General features: G+C 41.5%; 1 protein-coding gene across 1 annotated transcript in view; it reads right to left on the bottom strand.

Annotated features, from left to right (window-relative positions):
• Positions 1 to 219: 219 nt before the first annotated feature.
• HECA (hdc homolog, cell cycle regulator) overlaps positions 220 to 22984 on the bottom strand; it is a 42118-nt gene continuing 19353 nt past the window's right edge. Inside the window, exons 2-4 of the mRNA XM_045544465.1 lie at positions 13312 to 14352; positions 6797 to 6951; positions 220 to 3764 (exon numbers count right to left, since the gene is read on the bottom strand). Of these exons, the coding sequence (XP_045400421.1) occupies positions 3600 to 3764; positions 6797 to 6951; positions 13312 to 14352 (1361 nt within the window). The 3' untranslated portion in view covers positions 220 to 3599. The remainder of the gene's footprint in view (positions 3765 to 6796; positions 6952 to 13311; positions 14353 to 22984) is intronic.

Here is a 22984-nt window from a genome sequence, read left to right as displayed (position 1 = left end):
ATGCTTTTGTTGCAAAGGGATTTTACATGTGATACACGCCTTGCAAGCAGCACAAAAGGTTCAGTTTTTATTAGCTGCAGTACTGACTTTGAAATGACTACCTGAATAGTAATCAAAACCTCAGAAAGCCTTCTCTACATCTTCTCTGACCAGACAATCCCACCGTTCAAAAATCCCAACACACAAAAAAAGTGACACACTGAATAGAAGAGTACAATGTTAGTTTCTGAAATTTTATTATTTTTAATACATACATTTCACAAACAGAAACCCTCTAACACCACGCACATTCCACAACCAAATGCTTCAATTTTATCAACATTCTTTAACTATTTACACTGTCTTGCCTCAACAAAAGTGCAATCCAAGACGTCTTGACAAGATATCTTTACCGACAAGAATATAGTTTTAGCTGGTTTTAATTGTGCCCGTCCATTGTATTTTCTTTCAATTAGCTGGAATAATAATAAAGTCAACAGGACATGGAGATGAACTGAGTTAGGCAGCATCCTATCACAGGAAACAAAACACTAAACAAGAGCACTTCCTCCTCACCTCCTCCCCAACCTCCAACGACAATTACTTAACAGTTGCTACCAGGAGACTAAAAAAAAAGCAAACTGGAGTTACCGACCTGGCCACAGGAGAACAGACTGCGTGTTAAGGACTGGTCTTGCAGGACTAAACAAAAAATTTGAGCAAGTTAGTTTTGGTGCTCTAGTAAGTTATATATCAGTCAATCTGTTATTAAATAGTTTTAGGGTTTGAAAACCTAATAAGATTCTTTCTTGATGAGTTAATTTTCCCGAAACAAATATGAAAATAACTTTTTCTCAGAAAATAAACTTCCACAAAAAACAAAAATTAAAGAGCATTTTGGGAATGCTCCTCTGTAATCGGAATGGGAATTCACCCAATTCCCCAATTTCATGGCACCATGTCTGTCTTTCAAGGTATAAACCTGGTATATCAGTTGCTTTAGATGTAACCAGAGAGTGGACAGCTGAGATGGCCTGAAGAGACAATGATCAATCAGAAATTGTCTTCTCACTAAAGCAGGTAATTGTATTTGTTCAAGGTATAAAACTTTTAAACATAAATGATAAAAAAAAAATTTAAGGGTAGATGAAAAATGCTTCATGTTATTGAACACTATTCATCAGAGAAACAGAAATTGGACCTCTTGGGGGAGCTAATATCGTAACAACGATAAAAATAATCATCTTTCTTGACATATTCCAATTCCAATCAAAGTACTCAGGGCAAGTGTGGGGCATTAACGCCAGCAGATTTCTAAAATAAGATTTATCTCTATAGTGTTGCATACCCAATTATATTTTATTCCCAAATCAGACAAATTTTCCCTTTTATATAAGAGTGAATTATTTTAAAGACAATAGATATTCTGGGTATGATACACTTCTCTTTTTAAACACTGCATATATCCACAGACTCCTAATTTTATCATCAAAATAATGTCCAGAAGCAATTTTACCCAATTATAGTGAAACCTCATCATACTTCAGGGGTAGAAAACTATCTAAAAAGAAAATATGTAATGTGGCATACACTATGCTCACAGCAGTTTTAAACTCAGGAGCTTACTGAATATAGTGTACAGGTCAACTTTAAGTTTCAGAACAACATAAAGCAGGTTTCACTACAGAAATTTAGGTGGGTTAAAGACCAGCATTACAAATATTTACTATTTATTTTAAATTCAGAAATAAAATCTAAATGGTATTCTGAAGACAAGAGAAACTTACCCATTTTTAGACTTGGATACATCAGAGAATCAATAGGGAAACAGTTAATTCACAATTACAGCTTTGTGTATTAAAGATAAATTTGCAAGAGGTTATTATGTCTTATAGTCCTCTTTTAGCTGCATCAAACACTGTCAAACCAATAATGATTTTCTGCTTCCTACAGGCATTTTGTGTATTTCCCCTCACTGTGAAATATTTTTCAGATCATCAAACATCAAACCAGATGCAGCAAACCAAATAACAACCTTCTAAACTGAAAGATGAAAAATATTAGTTAACACATTGGTTTTTTAATGCTGTGCTGTTTCAAACAAAACATCAAATATTTCATGTAGAACTGAAACTCATCTGCAATAATGCCTAAACACTTCTGAAATGAAAAACCCCACTGAGAAAAAAAATGGTATAAACCAAATGAGTAATATAAAATGTTCACATCAATCCCAAATTTGGCTACCCATAAAATTATTATGTTCCCAGCATTCTTTTAGCATATATGCATATCATACATGAAATTACCAAATTCATTTTTGAGAAATCATATTCCAGTTCTGTAAGGGTACAGGATGTCAGTCTATGTAAATCATTAAGATCTAATGAACAGAAGGTTGTATTTTGGAATGCCCAATGCTCTGACTAATCAAGTCCTATATATGATCATCTTTTTTCACCAACAGTAAGGTATCATGAGATCTTTAGAATGATCTATTTTCAAACATACTGTTATATATTACAATCAGTGATTTTCCAAAGTAAAACACACTTTTTAAAGAAATATTAAAATTATTCTTTTCTTCATCATCCTCTCAAACAATATTTTGTCCTTTCCCTCCTAAGGTCAAATCTTTGATTTTGCAAACTCAGTATCAAATGGGTTAAATGTGACCATAAGAAATCTTGGGGACAATAAATATGGCAATTTTTGGTTCTGAAACTCACCCTTTAGATTCTGTGGCTGTGAGATTTACCTGTGAGAAGAATCTGACACCAAATAGCACTCTGAAAGTGCAACCTGTATAAATCATCACTGCCCAAATCATGTTATTCTTGGATTCTCTTTAAGATCAATTTTGACGAACTTCAAAGACACAATTCAAGTGAGAGAACTCTGCCTTTGTGCCCTGAAATCAGTATGGATTATTTCCAAATTCATTTCATATATTCTCTGTTATAGGTCAACTTACCTAAGAACATTTGCAATACCCATATCTTTACTATGTCTTACAATTTGGGTGTCATTTTCAGCATGAAAAATTGACTTAAATTACCACAGTGATGGAAACAGCACTTGTGCCAATTTCAAACCATCTGCAGGTGTGAGTAAACTGCATGTCAGCATGTGCTGCAGGACACTAACCCAAGATGGACCAATACACTATTTGCTCTCCAGGCATAGACTTACATTCATTTGTCACATATTTTTGCCAAGACCCAGAGAAGATCTAAAAGTGGGTCTTTAGAAAGTTAAGATTTTAGTAAGAGTTTTCTTCCAACTCCTATCGTGCTTTTAGTCTACAGCCACATAATCCCTTTCTTCAACTCATGCCATCTTCCCCCATCACCTTAAAGCTGCATCAGAGACTCCGAGCGAGAGTGAACCCCTACCCAAACTCACGGGATTACCCACCTGGGGTCTGGTCATAACCACAGACTAACACTCAGGAATCGACACAGGGCAAGGGGCAGCCCCTGTTTTTGGTGGCGCACATACACAAAGTAACTCTCCTTTAAATTAGAAAAGAAATTAATGTCACAGAATGTTTCCCTATAAAAGATATGTAATAAAGTAATAATATCAATAAAATAGCTATTACTAAAGCAAAGCTTTCATCAATAAGCTTCGAGAACTTTGAAGGAGGAAAATGGCTTCACGAAATGGTAGTCCAGGTTCCCGCAGTGTGGACACTGCTGGACGTTGCTGTACTCGGAGAAGTACTGCATCCCGATCCGCACGTCGATCACGGGCTTCCCACAGTGCTTACAGTTCAGGCGGGCCTGGGGAAACAGACACCATGAGCCACAATACCCTTTGGCTTCGCAACACTTGTCAAAGTCATCTAAACCAAAATGCTGGGAAAATTATCAAGGGTTTAGTAAAGCATTCCTTTTACTACCAAAAGCAGGATATGCCTAAAAGACTCCCAATCTCTCTTGTGATACGCAGCACTGCTAGTCGTTCCACGTACTGGTGAGAAGAAAATTCTAGTACTGTCTAATCTTCTCCACTAAAGTTTCCCTGACAATAGGAAACCCTTCCCTCTGGATTCTAAGAGTGCCAGAAGCTGACTTCCCTCACCCAAACCTACATGAAACTTCTTTGAAGATTTTGGGTTTATTTTTAAAATCCACATACATTTTTCATTCTACTCCATACATTTGTGTTTTCTTTGATGTAAAAATAAGATTTCCCTACAACACTCAAGTAAAGTTAGCAATCCAGGAAGAAGGGTTGTGCTGATCCGGAGGATCCTGAACCCCCCAGCACGCGGCGACTTCCCTCACGCTCAGCCTCTCTTTAGCGGCACAGTCCGGGCACCTTTCAGCAATGTGCCGGGACTTAAGCGAGTAACTAGAAATGACAAATAAAACAGACTCTCGATATAGATTCATTTTTTAAATCTAAGAAAAAAGTATACTCTCAACTTGTCCTCAAAACACTGTGAGGCAGGCAGTGTCATCTGCATTTTGGAGAAGGAAACTGAGGCACACAGTGATAAGGTGCCAAGCCCAAGGTCATAGTCAGAAGAGCTGAGACCGGAACCAGAGCAGCCTGGCCCACAGCTCACTTTCAGCCATTACGTGAACTACTTTCCTGTAACCTGTGATAAACTCCCTTTAGCCACTAATCTCTCTGAACACTAAAAGTGAGGTTCTAAGCAAACCTCTCTAACCTGTTATACCTTTCTAATAGCAATTATTTATTTTTGGCTCTGTCTTACTAGAAGACTTCTCTTGATGCCTTAATAGTGTCTAACACCTTGTATCCTCACAGGAATATTGTCAATTGATTTAAAAAAAACATTAATCAAACATGTTTTCCTTTTTATAATAGTACGGGGCCAGCAGATAAAGTTCTGGGCTTAAATGGTTTTAAAGGAAAAAATATAGTGTATAGTGAGTACCAAGAGGCTGGGTGTAGCTAGATGCTATTGTTTTTCTCCCTAAAAATACAGAGCTAATCCCGTTGCCTTTCAATGATGCAGCAGAAAGAACACCAGAATGGGAGTTTTAAGTTTTTGTCATGGCCACAGTTTGTGTAGCCCTAGGTAAAGCATTCATACTTTTGAAGCTTCCATTGGTATGTGGAAGACAAGGAGCCAGCACTAGATTGCCCAGGTCTTTTCCAATGCTAATACTCTTTGAGTTAACAGGCCAAACCTTCTTTCACTTCCTTATTTCTTTAATTTAAAAAATAACCCTCTGTGGTGTGTGTGCAGAGAGGGGAGCCATTTCCTGTGGTTTCTCTCATCTTAAGAGCTAGCATTAAGGCACAAAAACTATCATAAAATGCTATACTAAATAACTAAAAGACTGTGATATCTCATTTCCAAGGCTAAGTTTAAAAATAAAAATGTGGTTGGCCCGGTGCGGTGGATCACACCTGTAATCCCAGCACTTTAGGAGGCAGAGGCAGGTCAATCACTTGAGACCAGGACTTTGAGACCAGCCTGGGCAACACAGCAAGGCCCTGTTTCTATGAAAAACAAAAAAGTTAGCCAGGTGCAGTTGTGTGCATCTGTAGTCCCATCCACTTAGAAGGCTGAGGCAGGAGGATCACTTGAACCCAAGAGTCTGAGGCTACAGTAAGCTACGATCACACCACTGTACTCCAGCCTAGGTGACAGAGCAAGATCCTGTCTCTAAAAAAATCAATAAAGAAAAATGTCGTCAATGCATTAGAACTAGCATAAAATTAGTCAATCCTATCTGGAATTAAAGGATGGGCAGGCTATGGATGACCATTTAGATCTCTCATGACCATATTTCCCTTCTGCAAAACGTTAGTATATACAAGATATAGCTAAAATACCAAGTCTAACAACTTTTCAATGCAACAGATACATCTTTGGAATAAACTGAAATAGTAAGGATATTCTCTTTCTAAAATCAAGTCATAATGCTAAAGATAGAAAGCTATGCAGTAACTAATAACTATCATCAGTTATTTGTATTAAAAGCCAGGCCTTGGACCCTGGAGAGCAAAGGAAAATTTCTCTCCTATCCACGAATATCAAGGAATTATACAGCAAGTTATTTTCTTCCCCAAATATCTGGAAATAAACCAAGATATTTCCAAGGATTGTGTCTCCTGTTCTATGGGTGTATTTAATGTGTTTTCATATGATAATATTAATACTTTCCTGTTTTCCTGATGACAGCTAAATTTCAGATGTTCTCTTAGCACCAAAAAATGCCTCCTCTTACAAGTGCTTTAAGGACTACAAATCTTTCATGTCAACCTCAAACACCTTACAAAGCAGACAATTCCTGGTAATTGCATTATCCCACAGAAAGGAAACAAGAAAACCTTGTCTCCTAAGTGAAACTTTCTTCTTCCTTTTAAATAATAATTTTCGTCATTAGAAATTTAGTATAAACTAATCATACAAAATATTAGAAAATATATGCAAACAGAAAGAAAATGAAAGGAATCACTCAGCCTCCTACCACCAGACCAGTCTGTAACCACCTGGTAACACATTAGCAGATCCCTTTTCATGTTCGTTTATTTACGAATGCAAGCATGTTATTATGCCATGTTATGACCTGCTTTTTTGACTTAATATACTGGAAATACTTCCTACATAATTACATCTCATTCTACAATATCCCTTCTAATGACTGCATAGTATTCCACAAAATAGCTACATCACAATGTAGTAAATCAGTCATCACTGCTGGACTTTGGGGGAGTTTTATGACTGAATTTCTTCTTTACTGTCAGAAGTATCTTCTTCTATTTGCTTGGGTACAGAAGCCTAATATCACCCACTGCTCCTGCTCCCCTCGGTGGGGTCAATACCAACCTGACAGCACGGAGAGGCGGCCAGGATGTCATAGGTGTACATGGTGCCCAGCTGGTGCCAGCTACCGTCCCATCGCGACTTACACTTGATGCAGATGATCTTGTGAACCCCTTCCAGGCAGTCCACACACACCGCATACAGGTGCATGAGTCTCCCTGTGCACAGAAGACACAAAGCTCAGAGCAGCCATCATGGAAATCACATTTGACCTCCAAAAGGGATAAAAATGCTTCATCTACCTATTATAAGCACATACTTTATCATCTGCATAAACATAAAAAGCAAAACATATTTATCACACAAGCTGTCCTTTTAGAATAATTATTAATTACTGATTATCATAAAACATGTACTTCAGGTTCAAGCTTATTAACAACTTTCTTTAATTCATTTTTCCAAAAAGTGCTGCTAGGTTTACATAATATGTCCATCCAAATTCCAATAACAAAGCCACACATAATCAAAACCAGCCTGTACTGTATTCATGCAGGACTGTCTGCTCAGAAGTCACTGCATGGCACACAGAGACTGAGCCAACATCGCTGGTCTTGCCATGGGCTCTCACCCACCAATTCCCATCATAAAAAAAGTCAATGTCTGTCTTGGAATTGACAGTCCAGAATTACACCACAGCCAAAATTACTATGTTAACTGTCCTTGTCCCCAAAATTGCTCAAGGATCACCACATCTAATTTAGGAACCAGAATTACATTTTACTTGTGATGTTTTAAAAGAAGTTCAATGTCTTATTATTAACATTTACTTGGTTCTCAAAAGTTACAACCCCATTCCTCCAGTATTTATCAATATCATAATGCTTGTAAAGAAAGGAAAGATGTCATCCTAGTTTGTATGGAAGGGTCCCAGCTGGTGCCAGCTACCATCCTATTCAAATAACTGTGCAAGACTCAGAATGTCCAGGATCTGGAGAGCAACATTTCTACTCTCTGTGGAAACCAGGGAGCTCCACGAATCAGGAGAACACACACTCCTAAGTGGCTTCTTACTCAGAACATGCTGCTCATTTCCATCAGTTAGACCATGGGTCTTCACCACTCAAGTACTAAGGACCAATCTGCTTCTTACTCCTACATATGGTACTTAAAGAAAACCCTTCTACTGTATTTGCTTACATGACTCTACCTCCTTGAGGACAAGAACCATGTCTTTTTCATCTTCCTTGACTCAGTGTCTAGCCCAAAATCTGGAATGTGGAAATAACTCTCTAAGTGTGTGTTGGGTGAATGGATAGGGCATGTTAACAGCCAAAGACAGCATAACCTTGGGGCCTCTATGCCAAAACTGGTTAGGGTGACAAGTGCTTCTTTACAATACCACCCACTGCTGGGCTAGGGCACTGGAAATAAAAAGGTCTCACACACTATGCCCACTCTGAGTGGCCTGGGGGCACATCAGGAAGTCAGTTCAAGTATTAGGAGGCACAGAGAAACACTTCATTTGCAGTCTCCATCTATCCTAGACTTACTGCAATTCTCCAGCTGCTGCCAGGAAGGGTGAGGGCAGGGGTGGACACAGAAGCCAGGTGCTGATAACAATGACCCTGACAATGAAGACACGTCACTTTTACTGAGTGCTTACCAAGGGTCTGGCACTGTGCTACAAGTTCTACATGAGTCATTTCATTTAGCTCTCACAACAACACCATAAAGCAAAATCCTGTTACTCCCACTTAAAGTAGAAGGAACTGAAGCTAGAGAGTGTGGGCAGCTTGCCCAAGTTCACAATAAGTAGCAAAGTCCAAAGTACAGACTCCTAACCTACAGGCAAACTCACAGGAGCACCTGGCCTGGACTGAGTCTCTATCAGATTTGTCTCAGTTATACACTGTCCCAAGTACAGAGAATTCTAAATTCCTAAACCCTAGAACTGAGTTTAAACAAGCAGCAGATTCTTGAGAAAACAATCACATGTGGTTCAAAGAGGTAAAGAGGCCCCATAAAACAATGTCCTAATCAGATCAATCTTAATAAACTATTAAAACCAAACAAAACATTTTTACAGAGGAAGAATGAGAACAGAGGCCAGAGGCGGAGTTGGGTGAGGGCAGTGAGGGGTAAAGGGCCGGGCACAGGAGTGACACCCACAGGGTGCACCACGGAGGACAGTAAGCACTTTGCAGCACATAATCAACTGCAGTCTGTTTAATCCTGTGGCCTGGAACGTGGCCTTTCCATTGGAGTTGAAAATGCTTTAAAGAACACATGGTCGGGACTGTGGGATGGAAGAAATGATTTAAACTAGCTTACTATAAATAAAAGCACATGGACTTCTCCAAGATGTGGCAATAAAAACGCTGATACGTGGTCAAGGACTCACTTGTGGCACTGAAGACTTCTTCAGTACTGATTGAACACCCTCATCTTCAGATTTCATAATCAATAGCTCAACTTCTCAGTATCTTTGTAGTACACACCTAACACGCCATTTATATTTATATGTATGCACACATGCGTACATATACACACTAGTATTCAGGTCTACCTAATTTTCACCTTTTTCTCCATCTTCTCCCTGGTAGCTACCCTCTAGATTAGTTGTAGGCTCTGTCATATCCTCTTCCTTTTCTTTTTCTCTTCTCTCCATTCAAGAGCTCTTCCACTCTCAGGATTTTAACCACCACTGTCATAAAATAAGCTCCCCAGTGTCCATCCCAAGTGCTTATTTCTAGCCATGCTTGCAAGACATCTCCACACATTAGTCCCAACACCCCTTCAAATCCAACACACACAGATATCATCCTGTCCCCTAAAATCAGGTCTTTTTCCCAACTTTCTCTACCTCTGTGATTATACCATTTATCTGGTCGAGAAGAAAAGTGAGCCAACAAGTACTCCTCTTCATCCTTACAGTCAAGTTGAACCCAAAGCTGTAATTTCCTTTAAAATAATCTCTTAAAGATATCCCCCTCTTTTCCACCCACTTCCCCACCCTGCAGTCTCTTACCTCCTCACACCTAGGCTAGAGAAATAAAGTTTCAAGGCTCTCTCTAGGTCCTATCCCTTTCAACTTTCCCCACGTCACTGTCTTCTTTTAAAAAATGTTAAAAAAAGAAAAAAAAAACCTTCAATTCATATTCAAAAAGAACATGGCAAAGTTCTTCATTACAGGTTGAAAGGACCCGCCCCCCATCCATTCTCTAACTATCCTCCTCATTTTCCACTCTAGGACACCTGGCTCCAATCAGACAGTTCTCTCCCTAGCCCCTGATCACAACCTGTCCTTTTTTATTCTACCACCACCCTTTCTTTGCTCACGTTGCTCCCTCTCCTCATCCACAAACACCTTACATGGCTAGATCCTCTGCCTATTAAGATACAGCCCACCTTTTCACATCTGCCTTCTCACTGCCTCCCTTGATTAACCAGCCCAAGGTGGCTCCTTCCTCTTTAGAAATTACAAGGCACTTAATGTATACAAAATCCAGGTGTTCCTAGGTCCACATGTAGTACTAGAACCTCAGGCCTGGTAAAATTAGTTACATTTTATAAAAGCATCTCATAATGTAAGATTATACACTGATGACAGGCAAGGACCCAATCGACGAATGGATTACATCAAAAGAATTTGTCCATCATGAATAGAAAAAGAACAATCCTACTCTCATCTACCCTCTACCCACGTACCCTCCTACCCTCATTCATTTTCATAAAGAATGTTTCAAGTTTTAAGATGAAGTAAAGGTGTTTCCATCCTCTTCCCTCTAAAATTACCCCCAAGCAGAATGAAGAACAAGAAAGAAAACTGCAAACTCCATCTTCCGTGAAACAATGAGGTACCTGTAATTGTGAACCAAAATATGTGAGGTCAGAAAGTGGATGGAGGAATGGTAAACAGTTTAGCTCTCAAACTGGACAACAAGCACTGGGGAAGGTAGGATGAAGTGCCGAAAGGGAAATAGTAGAGTGCAGTAAATTACAAACCACCATAAAGTCTACACAACTCTTTCCATCAAGAAGCAGAGTATTTCAGCCTCCTGTGAACCTGGGCTAGCATTAAGGACTTACATGGATGAACGAAAATTAATAGAAGTGATGTCACTCAGTTCCAAGCTTAAGCCTCTAGAGAGAGACCCTGCGGCTTCCACTCTTATCTCCTGAAGGCTGTCCTGAGAATGCCATGTGAAAAAGCCCAAGCTAGCCTACTGGAAGATGAAAGACTACACACAACATAGACAAGCACTCCAGCTGAGGACTACTAGGCCAACCTAACTGTCCTAACTAATCAACCCGCAGATTTGTGAGAAATCACTAAATCATCACTGTTTTAAACCACTAAATTTTGGAGTGCTCCACTTTATAACAAAGGCTAAAAGATACAAGGGGGTAGATAAAATTCTCAAAACAAATGGGACTACACTTCTTGCAGTTTCAGCTCCCTTTCTTGCTCAGAAAGGCAACAAAAGAAACTGCATCCATGAAAGAAGAACAGGATGCTATTAAAAATAGAGCTCTTGGAAATTCAAAATAGAAGAACAGAAAATTTTAAACTCAGTAAAAATACTAGAATATAAGGCCAAAAAAATTTTCCATAAAGCAAAGAGATAAACAACAGGGCCAAATATATTAATATGTGTGTATACATACACATATATGCATGTGTGTATAAAGGATTCCCCCACCCTCACAAAGAAAAAGATGAGAGTCCAATACCTAATTAACAGGGGTTCCACAGGTTTTCTTAAGTGAAAATAGTGAAGGGGAAATTATCAAAGAACTAATACAAAAGAAAATTTCTCCAAATGGAAGACCCTAAATCAAAGGGCTAAGAGAGTACAGAGAGCACAATGAATGGAGAAAAAAAAAACCATATTGTGGTGAAATTTCAGATTAGGCATAGAAAGAGAAAATCTTAAAACCTTCAGAGAAGGGTGGAGGTAGAGGCAGGACAGGAATATTAGACTTCTCAATAGGGACATTTTAAGAGAGTAGGCAGTAAACAATGCCTTCAAAACTCCAAGAGGAAAATATTTATAACCTAGAAGACTATGCCTAGCTAAACAGTAATCAAGAACCAAGATATGTTCAGACTTTGAAAATCTCAAATCAGCAACTCCCACGCTCCCTTTCTTACAAAGCTCCTGGGGGATGTTTCCTAACAAATTGAGGGAATACACCAAGAAAATATAAAATATGGGATCTAGGAAACAAGATAAAAAATAGGAGAGAAATGAAGGCATTCCTAGGAGGACAGAGTATAGAACAGCAGGTCCTGAGTTTGTCAGGACAGGCAGGAGCAGGAAAACTGACGTCTCCACAAAGGATATTTTCAGAAAAGAAAAAAATTCCAAAAATGTCTGACAGGTTATATGAAAATGTTTTTGCAAGGTGGTTTGTGAAGCTGCTGGAGAGTGAGAACTACCCAAAGTTTCAAAAAAACAAAAAACCATGCAAATGAAAATGTAATCAATCATTAACTCTGATAAAAATGAAAGGTATCCTAGGATATACTGTATTCTATAACAAGAAATAACCCCATACTTCTTGGCTCAACATTAAATATTTATATGCAACAGTAAACACATTAAGGATTTAACCAAGAACTGCGAGGTATTATCCAGAGAGAAAAGAGAAGGGGGATATGTAGTCATCCACCTTAAAAGTGAGTCAACAGATAATACCTAAAATTGGAGAATGAAGACGGCACTATTTAAAAATGTAACGTTAAAAACCTGAAGAATTAGTTGATTTGAAAGTATCTCTAGGGAACTGAGATAGCAGGGGCTGGTGGGAAGAAAGCAGGTGAGGATATACCACTTTTACTACTTCTTTGGCATACATTTAAAGTATAAGCATGTTATATGTTATGCATCTCATCTTTATGGAAGTTCAGTAGTTTTACATGAACTGTCAAATTTCTCACTTACACTAACTAACCCCCGTCATTCAATTTATGGATGAAATGTACCGAAGTCTTTGTATGTTATTCATAATAAGCTTCCCCACTGTCCCCCCGTCTCCAACACCACCACCACCAGGCTAATGTCTGAGCTTCTGATAATCCTCTATTTGTCATCAAGACAGTCTCATCCTTCACAAACTTTAAAATTAACTCAACTAATCTAAAAACACCTCGGCCCTTCCTGAACCCTACTCATCCTATTATGTTTATAAGGATCAAAGAGAATACATAGCTTGCTGGGCACATTAAAACAGGTTTCAAAGGCAACTATTTTACAAGTGACAATTATGCAATTCCTTCTCTAAATTTCTTCCCAATTACAAAAATATACACCAGCAATCTTCTCTTCAAATTACAGCAGAACAAACATAAATAAATTACCCCACCAGGACAACTGTACTTGGTACAGTGACATCAAAGTAAAAAAATCACCACCACCTCACCGGGTAAAGCTGAAATAGTCAAACGTTACCTAACACCTGACTTGAACAAAAAGAAAATCAGTGAAAATTAAGCCAAAACAGAGCAATTTCATCTTGTTGGCTGTTTGGTTTTTAACAAACAGAAAGCAGGCAAGGTGAATGAACACCTATACCTTGAAGATGACAAGGAACATCATACTCGATCTCATCGTGTCTCGACGGGCTTAAGAACAGAGTTCCGTCCACCAGTGGGAACTGTTCGAACACTGGCAGCGCCCGGTGGCACAGCGCACAGTTCACGACGTTTCTGTGGCTGGCGCTGAGGGCTGCGAGAATGAACTTCCGCAGATCCTCCCCCTGGCCCACTTGGGCATCGTCTTCCATCCGCACGTGGAAAGTGTTCAACTTATGCCTGGGGATGTGAGCGAGGAGCTCGGAGAGGTCCAGCCGGCGCAGGAACTGCACGGGGGCGTCAAAGTGTCCCCCCCTGTGAACAGACAGCCCGGCGGGGCTGTAGTCAAAGTGGGCGTTTCTGAACACGTGGCTCCCGGCCAGGGCCTTCTTGTGAGGCTCCAGATGGATGGCGTTCTTTAAGAACTCCCCGAGGTACCTCGAGGAGCGGGGCCCACTGAAGTGGGCGGGGGAGAGGATGGAGTAGCCGGTGGGCGGGGACTGGCCCGGGGAGCCACACGGGGAGCGGGCACCGTAGGCCCCAGCGCCACCGGCCTTCTCCTGGGAGTTCTGCCGGTCCATGGAGTGCCGCCGGGGCAGGTCGTGGCTCGGGCCTTTCTGGGGCTTATTCGGGGGCCTGCACTTTTTTGCCTCCTCTGCAGCCTCGCCAGGAGGCCTCCCTGTGTTCTTCTCCGAGCCAGACTTCTTCTTTTTCTCATCCTGCATCCGCTTCACCTGGTACCAGTCCGTGTCCTTCTTTAAGTGGCCCTGGCCACAGCGGCAGGAGCAGAAGCGGAAGGCCAGGTCGTAGCCCTTCTTTGTCCACATGTTCTGGCGGCACTGCTTCTCATTCCAGCTGCGCGCCCGGCCGATGCAGTTGAACTGCACGAGGATGCTGCTCTCCCACTCGTAGAAGCACTGCAGGTGCATCCAGGTGCTGCAGGGGCAGTGCTCGTTGTTGCACACCACCTTCTGGTAGTCGTCCTTCTCCAGGTCCACCGGCCTCCCGAAGCTGCAGATCAGAGGCGTGGCACAGGGGGCTTCTGGGGTAGGAACAGAGAGAGAGAAAGAGAGAGATTCAGGTCACAGCACACAGGGATCCAAGCCGACAGCAGCCAATGCAGACAGCAGAGCCCACACTAGCCCACTTGTGCCACAGGAACAATTTACTTGGTGTCAAGATTCTATCACTGGAAAACACACCAGACAGGATTGGAAAACATTTACCATTTTCTTCTGGTATGATGTTGTGCCAAGGAATTTATTTTCTAATATTTGTTATCTGCTGAAAAACACACCAACGAGCTTCAAAAAACCCAAATCTTTCACAGTGTCAGTACAGGTGGAAGATTCCTAATCTGAAATGCTGCAAAATCCAAAACTTTTTGAGTACCAACATGACACTCAAAGAAAACGCTCACTGCAGCATTTCAGATTTTGGATTTTCCAATTAGGGATATTCAAGCTGGTTCTTGCAACAGTATGGTATGAGGTCGTTCTAAGATCTGTGGGTATAACGACAGGCAATTCCAGAGTTCCTTTAAAAAGTACCACTCCGGTGAACTAGGATATAATAAGATGAGGCCACTTAACCAGTTCTGGTGGTTATTTCCCAAAGGGCCCTCAAAGCCCTTTATCAAAGATTTTAGGTTGTCCTAAATACAAGAAGCTAGAAAACAGCCCAGCCTCATCTCCAATTCTCTTCTAGAGTAGTCTGACACCCAATGGCAGGGATATTTGGTCAAACTAATTGTTGGTCTACACAGAATTTTACTACCAGGTTGTGAAGGAACAAAATAGAACTCTCCCAAAGCTATAAGGACAGAAAGTGGGGAGATATTTGTACCCTATCTTTAAACATATGACCCCCACACAGGGTCCAAACAGCCAAGCAGGTTCTCAGAAAAAAAGGAAAACATGGTGACACAAAGTAAAACCCATTTCTTAAGGAATAAATGTGATTTATGGAGATTGAAACTCCACTAATTCCTTTTAACTACTCAGTGACAACTGAATATCTGAGCTTTGAACTTATTTTTTAAAATGTCAAAAAGACATGATGGAGACAGTAAAAGAGTAAGTGACTGCCAGGGGTGAGAGGGATGATGACAGATGAACAGGTGGAGCACAGAGGATTTTTTGGGCAGTAAATTTTTCTGTATGATACTATAATGGTGGATACATGTCATACATTTGTCAAAATCCATAAGATGTACAACACCAAGTGTGAAGCATAAACTATGGAATTGAGTGTAACAATGGGTCGATGTAGGTTCATCCATTATAACACATGTACCATTTTGTGTTGACAGTAGGAAGGCTGGAGGCAGGAGGTATGTGGGAACTTTCCATACTTTCAATTTTTTCTGTGAACCTAAAACTGCTCTAAAAAATAAAATCTATTTTTTAAAATGGGGGAAGAAAAAGGCATGTGTAAGTCCCAGTTCCACGGAATACTAGTTGTGTAAAAGTGGACTGGTTACTTCATTTGGTTAATCCTCAATTTTCTCAACTATAAATGGGCATTAAGTATAGTAGCTACCGTGTAGAGATCTTTGTGAGGATTAAATAAATGCTTATAAAGTGTTTAGCACGGTACTTGGCACATAAGGGTTCATTAATGTCATTGCTGTTTTCTTGTCATTAGCCAACACTGAAAGATACAGCTTGGGATGTTTTTATTTACAAAAGCAGCTGTGTAAAGAGGTGGCTGGGGGGCTCAGTCAGAGATGGCAAAACTGACCAAATGTTGGGCCACACTGGGAGACTGACAGTCTGGCAGTGCAGGACCAAGGAAGGAGACCTGATGCCACAGGCTCAATCTAGGGGCTGTCAGCTGTGTGGAGCGGGGCTGAGTATGACTCACAGGCCAGGGACAAGAAGGGCACTGCAGAGAGCAACACAACTGACAGCCTCCCCACTGTGTCTTTGCATTTCTACAATTTCCAATACAATTTATCACTCCCTGGTATATCCAGGCTGTTGTATTACCATCCGGTTCTTCTTTTGCCTTCCATTCCCTAAAATAAATGCTCAGGACTAGTGCTGAGCATTTCTCTTCACTTCTCATAGGCAGAAGCTAAAAATTAAATCCGCCATTTTTCACTGAGGACACTACTGGCATCTGGAAAATTCTCTGTAGAGTAGGACCATGCAGTACATTACAGGAAGTGAGCATCACTGGACCCTAATGCTCAATATTTGTACTCTCCACCCTCCCTACCTTCCCTGTTATGCTACCCCAATGTCCATGTTTTCAAAAGGCCCCTTTTTAGGCCATGTACAGTAGTTCAGACTGTATCTCTTATAGGTGAGAAGCTAAATGAAGACTCTCGGCCTGAGAGTTCTTTCTAGATAGCTCCCCTGGTGGCAATGTGGGGCATGGACTGGAGGCAGGGAGGCCAGAGGGAGGGGGCCGCAGTAATCCAGGCTTGGAAACGATGAGTGCCCAAGCTACGGGAGCAGTGCAAGATGACTCGGCATGCACGTGTCCACAAACATAGCAGCGAGAAGCTGGATGGAAGAAGACATCGGCCTGCCCTTCTGGACCTGCTGAGTGCTTGTGCACCACTGAGGTAGAGAAATACATCAATCTCAGTGGAGCTCAAAAGAGCTAACGCTATGAATACAGACATGGAGTCAGTCGCCCAGAGACAGGGATCAAATCCCTGGGACTAACGAGATGCCCAGGAAGAATGTGAGGAGTGGGCAGAGATGCAGGACCAGCAAAGCAACGGAAGCAGGCACTGGAATCAAAGCTGGAGGAGAAAAGTCCTTCACAGAGATTGGTAAGGAACAAACTGAGAATTCACTGGAAGACAAGTCAGGAGAAAACTGTCTTGGCAGTCAGAGGAAAGTTTTAAGAATAGAGAACTGTGAAATGTCCCAGAGTACCAGGTAAGATCAGTGTTCCTCAACCGCTGTGCTGCTGGCATGCTGGGCTGTGGTGGGAGCCATCCTGTGCATTGTAGGATGTTCAGCAACATCCCCACCCCAATGGATGACGATACAAATGTCCCCCATGAAATGTCTCTGGCATTGCCAGATACACCGTAGGGGCAAAACCATCCCAGGGTGAGAACCACTGGATAAGATAAGCCTGAAAAGTCCTGCCAGAATGAGCAGGGAGGACAGCTTCAACAGGATGACGTAGGGTAGGTCAGAGGAGAACGGTGACGAGTGGAAGGTGAGGTGGAAAGGCAGAAACAGTGGTGACTCTCCAGGAAATTCTTTCCAGAGTGTAACTGTAGAGGGAAGGAAAGAGAATGGGCAGGTAGCAGGGGACAGAGGACAGCAAAGGCTGAGACCTAAGCACATTCATGAATGGGGGAATGAACACCAAAGACTCAGGACAGGGAACAATGACATTCCCCTGCTCAGAACCTTCACAAGCCCACTGAATTACAAATACAACATTTCAGAGAATCAGTCAGCAAAGGTGGTGAGACCCATAAAGCCTGTACAAACATCAGTGCTGTTGCATTACAATTATCCCGTGGGATTCCAGGGCCTCCACAAAATGGTCCTAAACCAATTTGTCTACCTCCGTATATTTGATCACTGTGGCTTCCCCTTTATCTTCATTTGTGCAAATCCCACTCAGCCCTGGACAGCAATTCACAGTACAGAGTCTGCAACCAGACTGCCAAAGTTGGAATCCCAGCAGTACACTGATTGAGGTGTGTGCTCTTGGTCAAGCCACTGAAGTTCTCTTCATGTCGTTGCCTCTGCATAAAATGCAGATAATAACAGAATGTAGTTTACATGATAGTTATAAGGATGAAAAAAACCGATACACATATAGCGCTGAGAACAGACTGGCCTCTAGTAAACTTCCCCCCTTCCTCCTCCTCCTTCAAGGCCCACCTCTAGACACCAACTTCATCAGGACTCCCCCTCCCCCTGTATCCTGACTCCCCCCAGCATGGTCTGCTCTGAATCTTACTCAAGTCCCTCACTGTGAGGACCCCTCGTGGGGTGATGACTCAGGAGAGGACTCTTGTTACTCATCTTTGTCTGCCTGGCACCACTAGACCCAGGCCTCATACAAATCCGGTGCTGAAGAAAAGTCGCCTTGAAGACACTGGCACATCAAACCCACACGTGCCAAGAGGAGCAGAAAGGAAAGAGAGAGCTGTAATCCTAGACAGAAAGACCTGAACATACAGAAGCCCACCAAAAAGAAGTGGAAAAGAAGAGGGGTTTGAAACTCTGAGTAAATTAATCACAGTCATCTGGGCTATGACCTTTAGTGTCCTGTAAAATGTTAATTAGTCTATTAAGTTCAGTTGTTTTTATCTTCAGTCCTTCAGAGGAACAGCCTTGATGGGAATGTCTCTGAAATGTAATGGCAGTAACTAAAATATATTAGCCTAGGACCAATAATATCAAATTAAAAGATGGCCTAACTATACCTTTGCATTCACAATATTCAAAATGTAAATGCTGAGACTGACTTGATATTTCCTTTGAAAGTATTTTCACACTAAAGAAAGGTAGATTAAGGGGGAAAATCCTATTTCTATCTTTTTTAAAAAGCAGCAAATGTATCATTTAACCAATGCTGAGCACTTCCTACATACCAGGTCTCCAGCTGGAAAGACTGGTAACTTGTGCTAAGAGCTCTGACAGAAGTACATGCACGGAACACAGAGGAGGTACCAAACCTCTGCCCACGTCTCTGGCCCTCTAACAGCATCTGTCATCACAGCCGTGCTCACCTGCCTCCTACCCTCCAGGCTTCTTCCTTGTATGAAGAGGACTTACTCCAACTTGCCAGCCCTGCTTGTTGACATGTCAGCCACTTTGATGTGGCCTTGTGGCTGAGCCTCAAAAACAAGTACAAAGCCAAGAACTTGCTAATTATCAGGTAATATGTGCAACAGACACCTCACCCTATTGCATGGCTCCATCCTCGAGGGTGAGGCTCCCATGGAGGCAGGTGAAATGGGGTAACAGGGTGAGTGTTGGGAACAGAGGACTTCTGACAATGTTTTTGCCGTGGTGTGCTGGCCTCTAAACCCAAAGACATTATTTTTTTTCAAGGTTTGGTTCAAACTTATCTCCCTCCCTAGTTAATATCTCCCTTCCACTGTCCACACTGGAAAGGCAGCAGGGAATAACAGGAAAGACAAGTTTGAGTGCCAGTTCTGTTACTGATTAGTTGTTTGACATTGAGCAGTTTCCTCATCTGTAATGTGGGGATAAAAATGCTTGCCCTAGTCAGCTTAAACGTATGTGTAAACACTTCATAAACAAAATTCCATACAAACATTTGCTCTTCTATGTTACTTTTACCATAACTTTATGCCTGGGTATCTGACTCATCAAATAAATGTAAACTGTTCCAATATATTATCTACTTTTCCTAATGTTTTAGACATGCCAAACAATAGGTATTTAGAAATTAAGTAAATAAATAATGCCACCCTTCTTTTTCAATTTCCTAAGTTTTACAATCAACCAAAACATATAGGAAAAGATTCTGTAACTCTAAGAAACAGCACTGGTGGCATTCAAAATCAAACCTGTAACAAACTAGTTGTGGTACAGAAACATTCAGTTGCTTCCTGAAAGCTATACATTTACAAAATCCCTAGTTCTTAAGAATAGCAGTGCCACAAAGGTATAAAGAGAACATAGATTGATCTAACTAAACCTTTAGCGGGAGACAAGGGAGAGGGAACTCCACATTCAGCGAGGGCTTGTGGCACAAACACCCCTTGGGCATTAGTCACTGAACTGTCATAACCTGACTGACCAGCAATATGGAAAACTGTTCCTTTACACAGAGTCAGCACTGTTTAAAAAAAAAAAAAAAAAAAGTGTATAAACCCTCCAAGGCCTGTTTTTACAGGTTCATCAGTACCCAGCTTCTGTTTCTATCTGCCCAAGTGAGAATAAACAAGCTTCATGTCATCCTGTGCAAAAATCTCAAGGAATTTCAAGCCTGGACAATGGTGGGACTAGGCTGCGGGCACCTGGGTGAAGTCTGACCTGCCCCCACTCCTTGGGACTCCACACTCCCCACCTATTAAAAGGGCTCACACTGGCTGCCCAACGAAGCCAAACTCCTCAACAAACCCATTCTCATGAACTGAGGAGCCCTGTAAGCCAGACATTGCTACTTTCAGCTTTTTTTAACTGTGAAATTAAGTATTTTCACCTCTCTTTAAAAAGCTGCAAGCGGCCAGGCAGGGTGGCTCACACCTATAATCCTAGCACTCTGGGAGGCTGAGGCAGGAGGATGGCCTGAGCTCAGGAGTTTGAGACCAGCCTGAGCAAGAGCAAGACCCCATCTCTACTAAATATACGAAATAAATAAACAACAGATAAATAGATAGATAAATAAATAAAATAAAAATCTGCAAGCATCACAAGCAGATAGGAAGGTGGGTGGAGTGCAAGGTCTTCTGAAGCTACACAAGGCTTTCTAGGCAAAATCTAAGGTGGGGGTTTCATCATATGCATCCTATAAACCTACTACTGTGAAAATCCTATTATATGTTTAATAAATCTTTTGAAGGAAGAATGGTCCAACCAGATTTAGTGCTCTGGCAGTGGCTGAAGTACCAGAGGAAGGGGTGAGCCCCTGGGGAGAAGCAGCCCAGCTGCTTGGCCAGCAGCCAGGGAGCTCAAACCCGGTCTTCCAGACTGGGTCCATTCTTTGTCAGGGCAGACTCCGGCCCTCACACTCGATTCCTCAAACCAACAGCAGCTAATGCTACCCTCCTCTGTACCCAGGTTTCCAAGCACAAATTTCGGGGTTTCTGAGCAATTATTTTATTACACTGCTGATTTTTTACATACAGTAGTTCCTCTTATGTGAGACACATCCCCTTGTTTGCAGAGAGCTCGTTCCTCTCAGGGTATGAAGTTTCTGACAACTGTGTCTCTGGGCATGAGGATGTGAGAATACAGACTATGGAGCCAGCCTGCCTGGATTGAACTCTCAGCTTCACAACTTATTAGTTTTAAGACCTTTGGCAAATCACTTAACTTCCCAGTGCCTCTGTTTTCTTACCTGTAAAATGGCAGAAATTATAGTACCTACCCCAAAGTGTTGCTATGAGGACTAAAGGAGTTATTAAGGCACTTCAAACAGTCCCTGGCACCTAAGCACCATTTAACTAGAAGCAACTATGGTTTTTGTTTGTTTGTTTGTTTGGAGACGGGGTCTTGCTCTATCACCTAGACTGGAGTGCAGTGGCCCAAACCTAGCTCACTATAACCTCAAGTTTGTGGGCTCAAGCAATCCTCCCACTTCAGCCTCCCTAGTAGCTAGGACTACAGGTGAGCTAGGACTACAGGCGCGTGCCACCACACCTAGCTAATTTTTTTTAATTTTTTTGTAGAGGCGGGGTCTTGCTATGCTGCCCAGGCTGGTCTCAAACTCCTGGACTCAAGCAATCCTCCTGCCTTGGCCTCCCAAAGTGCTTGGATTATAGGTGTGAATCACTGTGATTGGCCCAGCAATTATTATTAAATGCCATATCACTTCACGTTACTTGTTGTAAAAACTAAGAGTCTTTGAATGAGTACAGGAAAATGTCAAAACCAGGAGGTGACCATCCTTCCTCCATATGTGAGGTCTGCCTAGGCTTGCCAGGAGTTGAGCACTCCAGACAGTGTTACTTTCACCCCTTTTCATCTGCTCCTTTTTGCTACACACCCTCCTTTTACCATGCCTTTCCTCAATCCTTTCCCAGCCCCAAATCCCTTCCACAGCCTCCCAGGCCCAGAGAGGGGCCCACTGCTCTTGGCTAGGAAAGCTAGCCCATACCAACTCCCCTCCACAGCCCTCAGCTCTCATATTACTCTTGAGTCAAAGGTTGCCACTGTCTTGCATGCTCTTCCAACTTACTCTTTTGTCAATCATGACTTCTCATGTGTATTTTAAGCTTATGAAGGGCAAGAAATGTATTTATTCCCCACCACAAAGCAGTATGGTATGCATAAAATAATTCACTCCACATTTACCGATTAGCTTCAAAGAAGTAGAAGGAAAAGGTGACCTTCAAAATTCTCTATCCCTTAAAGATGTTCTCCCCAGTGTCAGATAAATAAGTACCTTGTCATATGTCTTTTTCAACCTAAGCTATCGTTTCCAAGCCTGGATAACAGGAATTCATAAAGCATGGTTGAATTTTATTCATAGAATGTGGTCCTGAAGAACTTACATAATTCAAAGACTGATTATTCCATAGTCTGGAGGTAGAGTCTGGGCAATGCATGCTCAGAACACATAAATCTGTAGTCACTCTGTTGTATTTTTGCTTTACTGGTGCTTTTTAATTGAATCAGCATTATCTCTAATACTTCTCAGTTTTATCTCACAAATTAACAGCGTGGCATGTCATAGTGTCTTTTATCACATATAATTTCTGTTCCAAAGTTAATGATTTTCAGGATGTTTTTCAGCACCAGTATTAGCACATTTGGATGCTATTTTGAAAGCTAAAATATAGATTTTAAATTGCACCAGTGAATGTCAAAATAATAACACAAATGTCACCAAAATCCTTGAAGAAGTTCCATCAACAAGAGTTCACATATTACCAAAGGTTAGTTTGTATTTCTGTTTGTAAGAAAAGGTGGTGCCACTGAGTAACAAAGCATTTGAATTCAGTTACCTGCCAACTTAAAAATATGAGATAGCTTGATGCATAATACTAG

Source organism: Lemur catta, chromosome 2 (genome assembly GCF_020740605.2).
Source record: "Lemur catta isolate mLemCat1 chromosome 2, mLemCat1.pri, whole genome shotgun sequence".
Classification (NCBI taxonomy): Eukaryota; Metazoa; Chordata; class Mammalia; order Primates; family Lemuridae; genus Lemur; species Lemur catta.
This window is presented reverse-complemented; position numbering and strand designations above follow the sequence as displayed.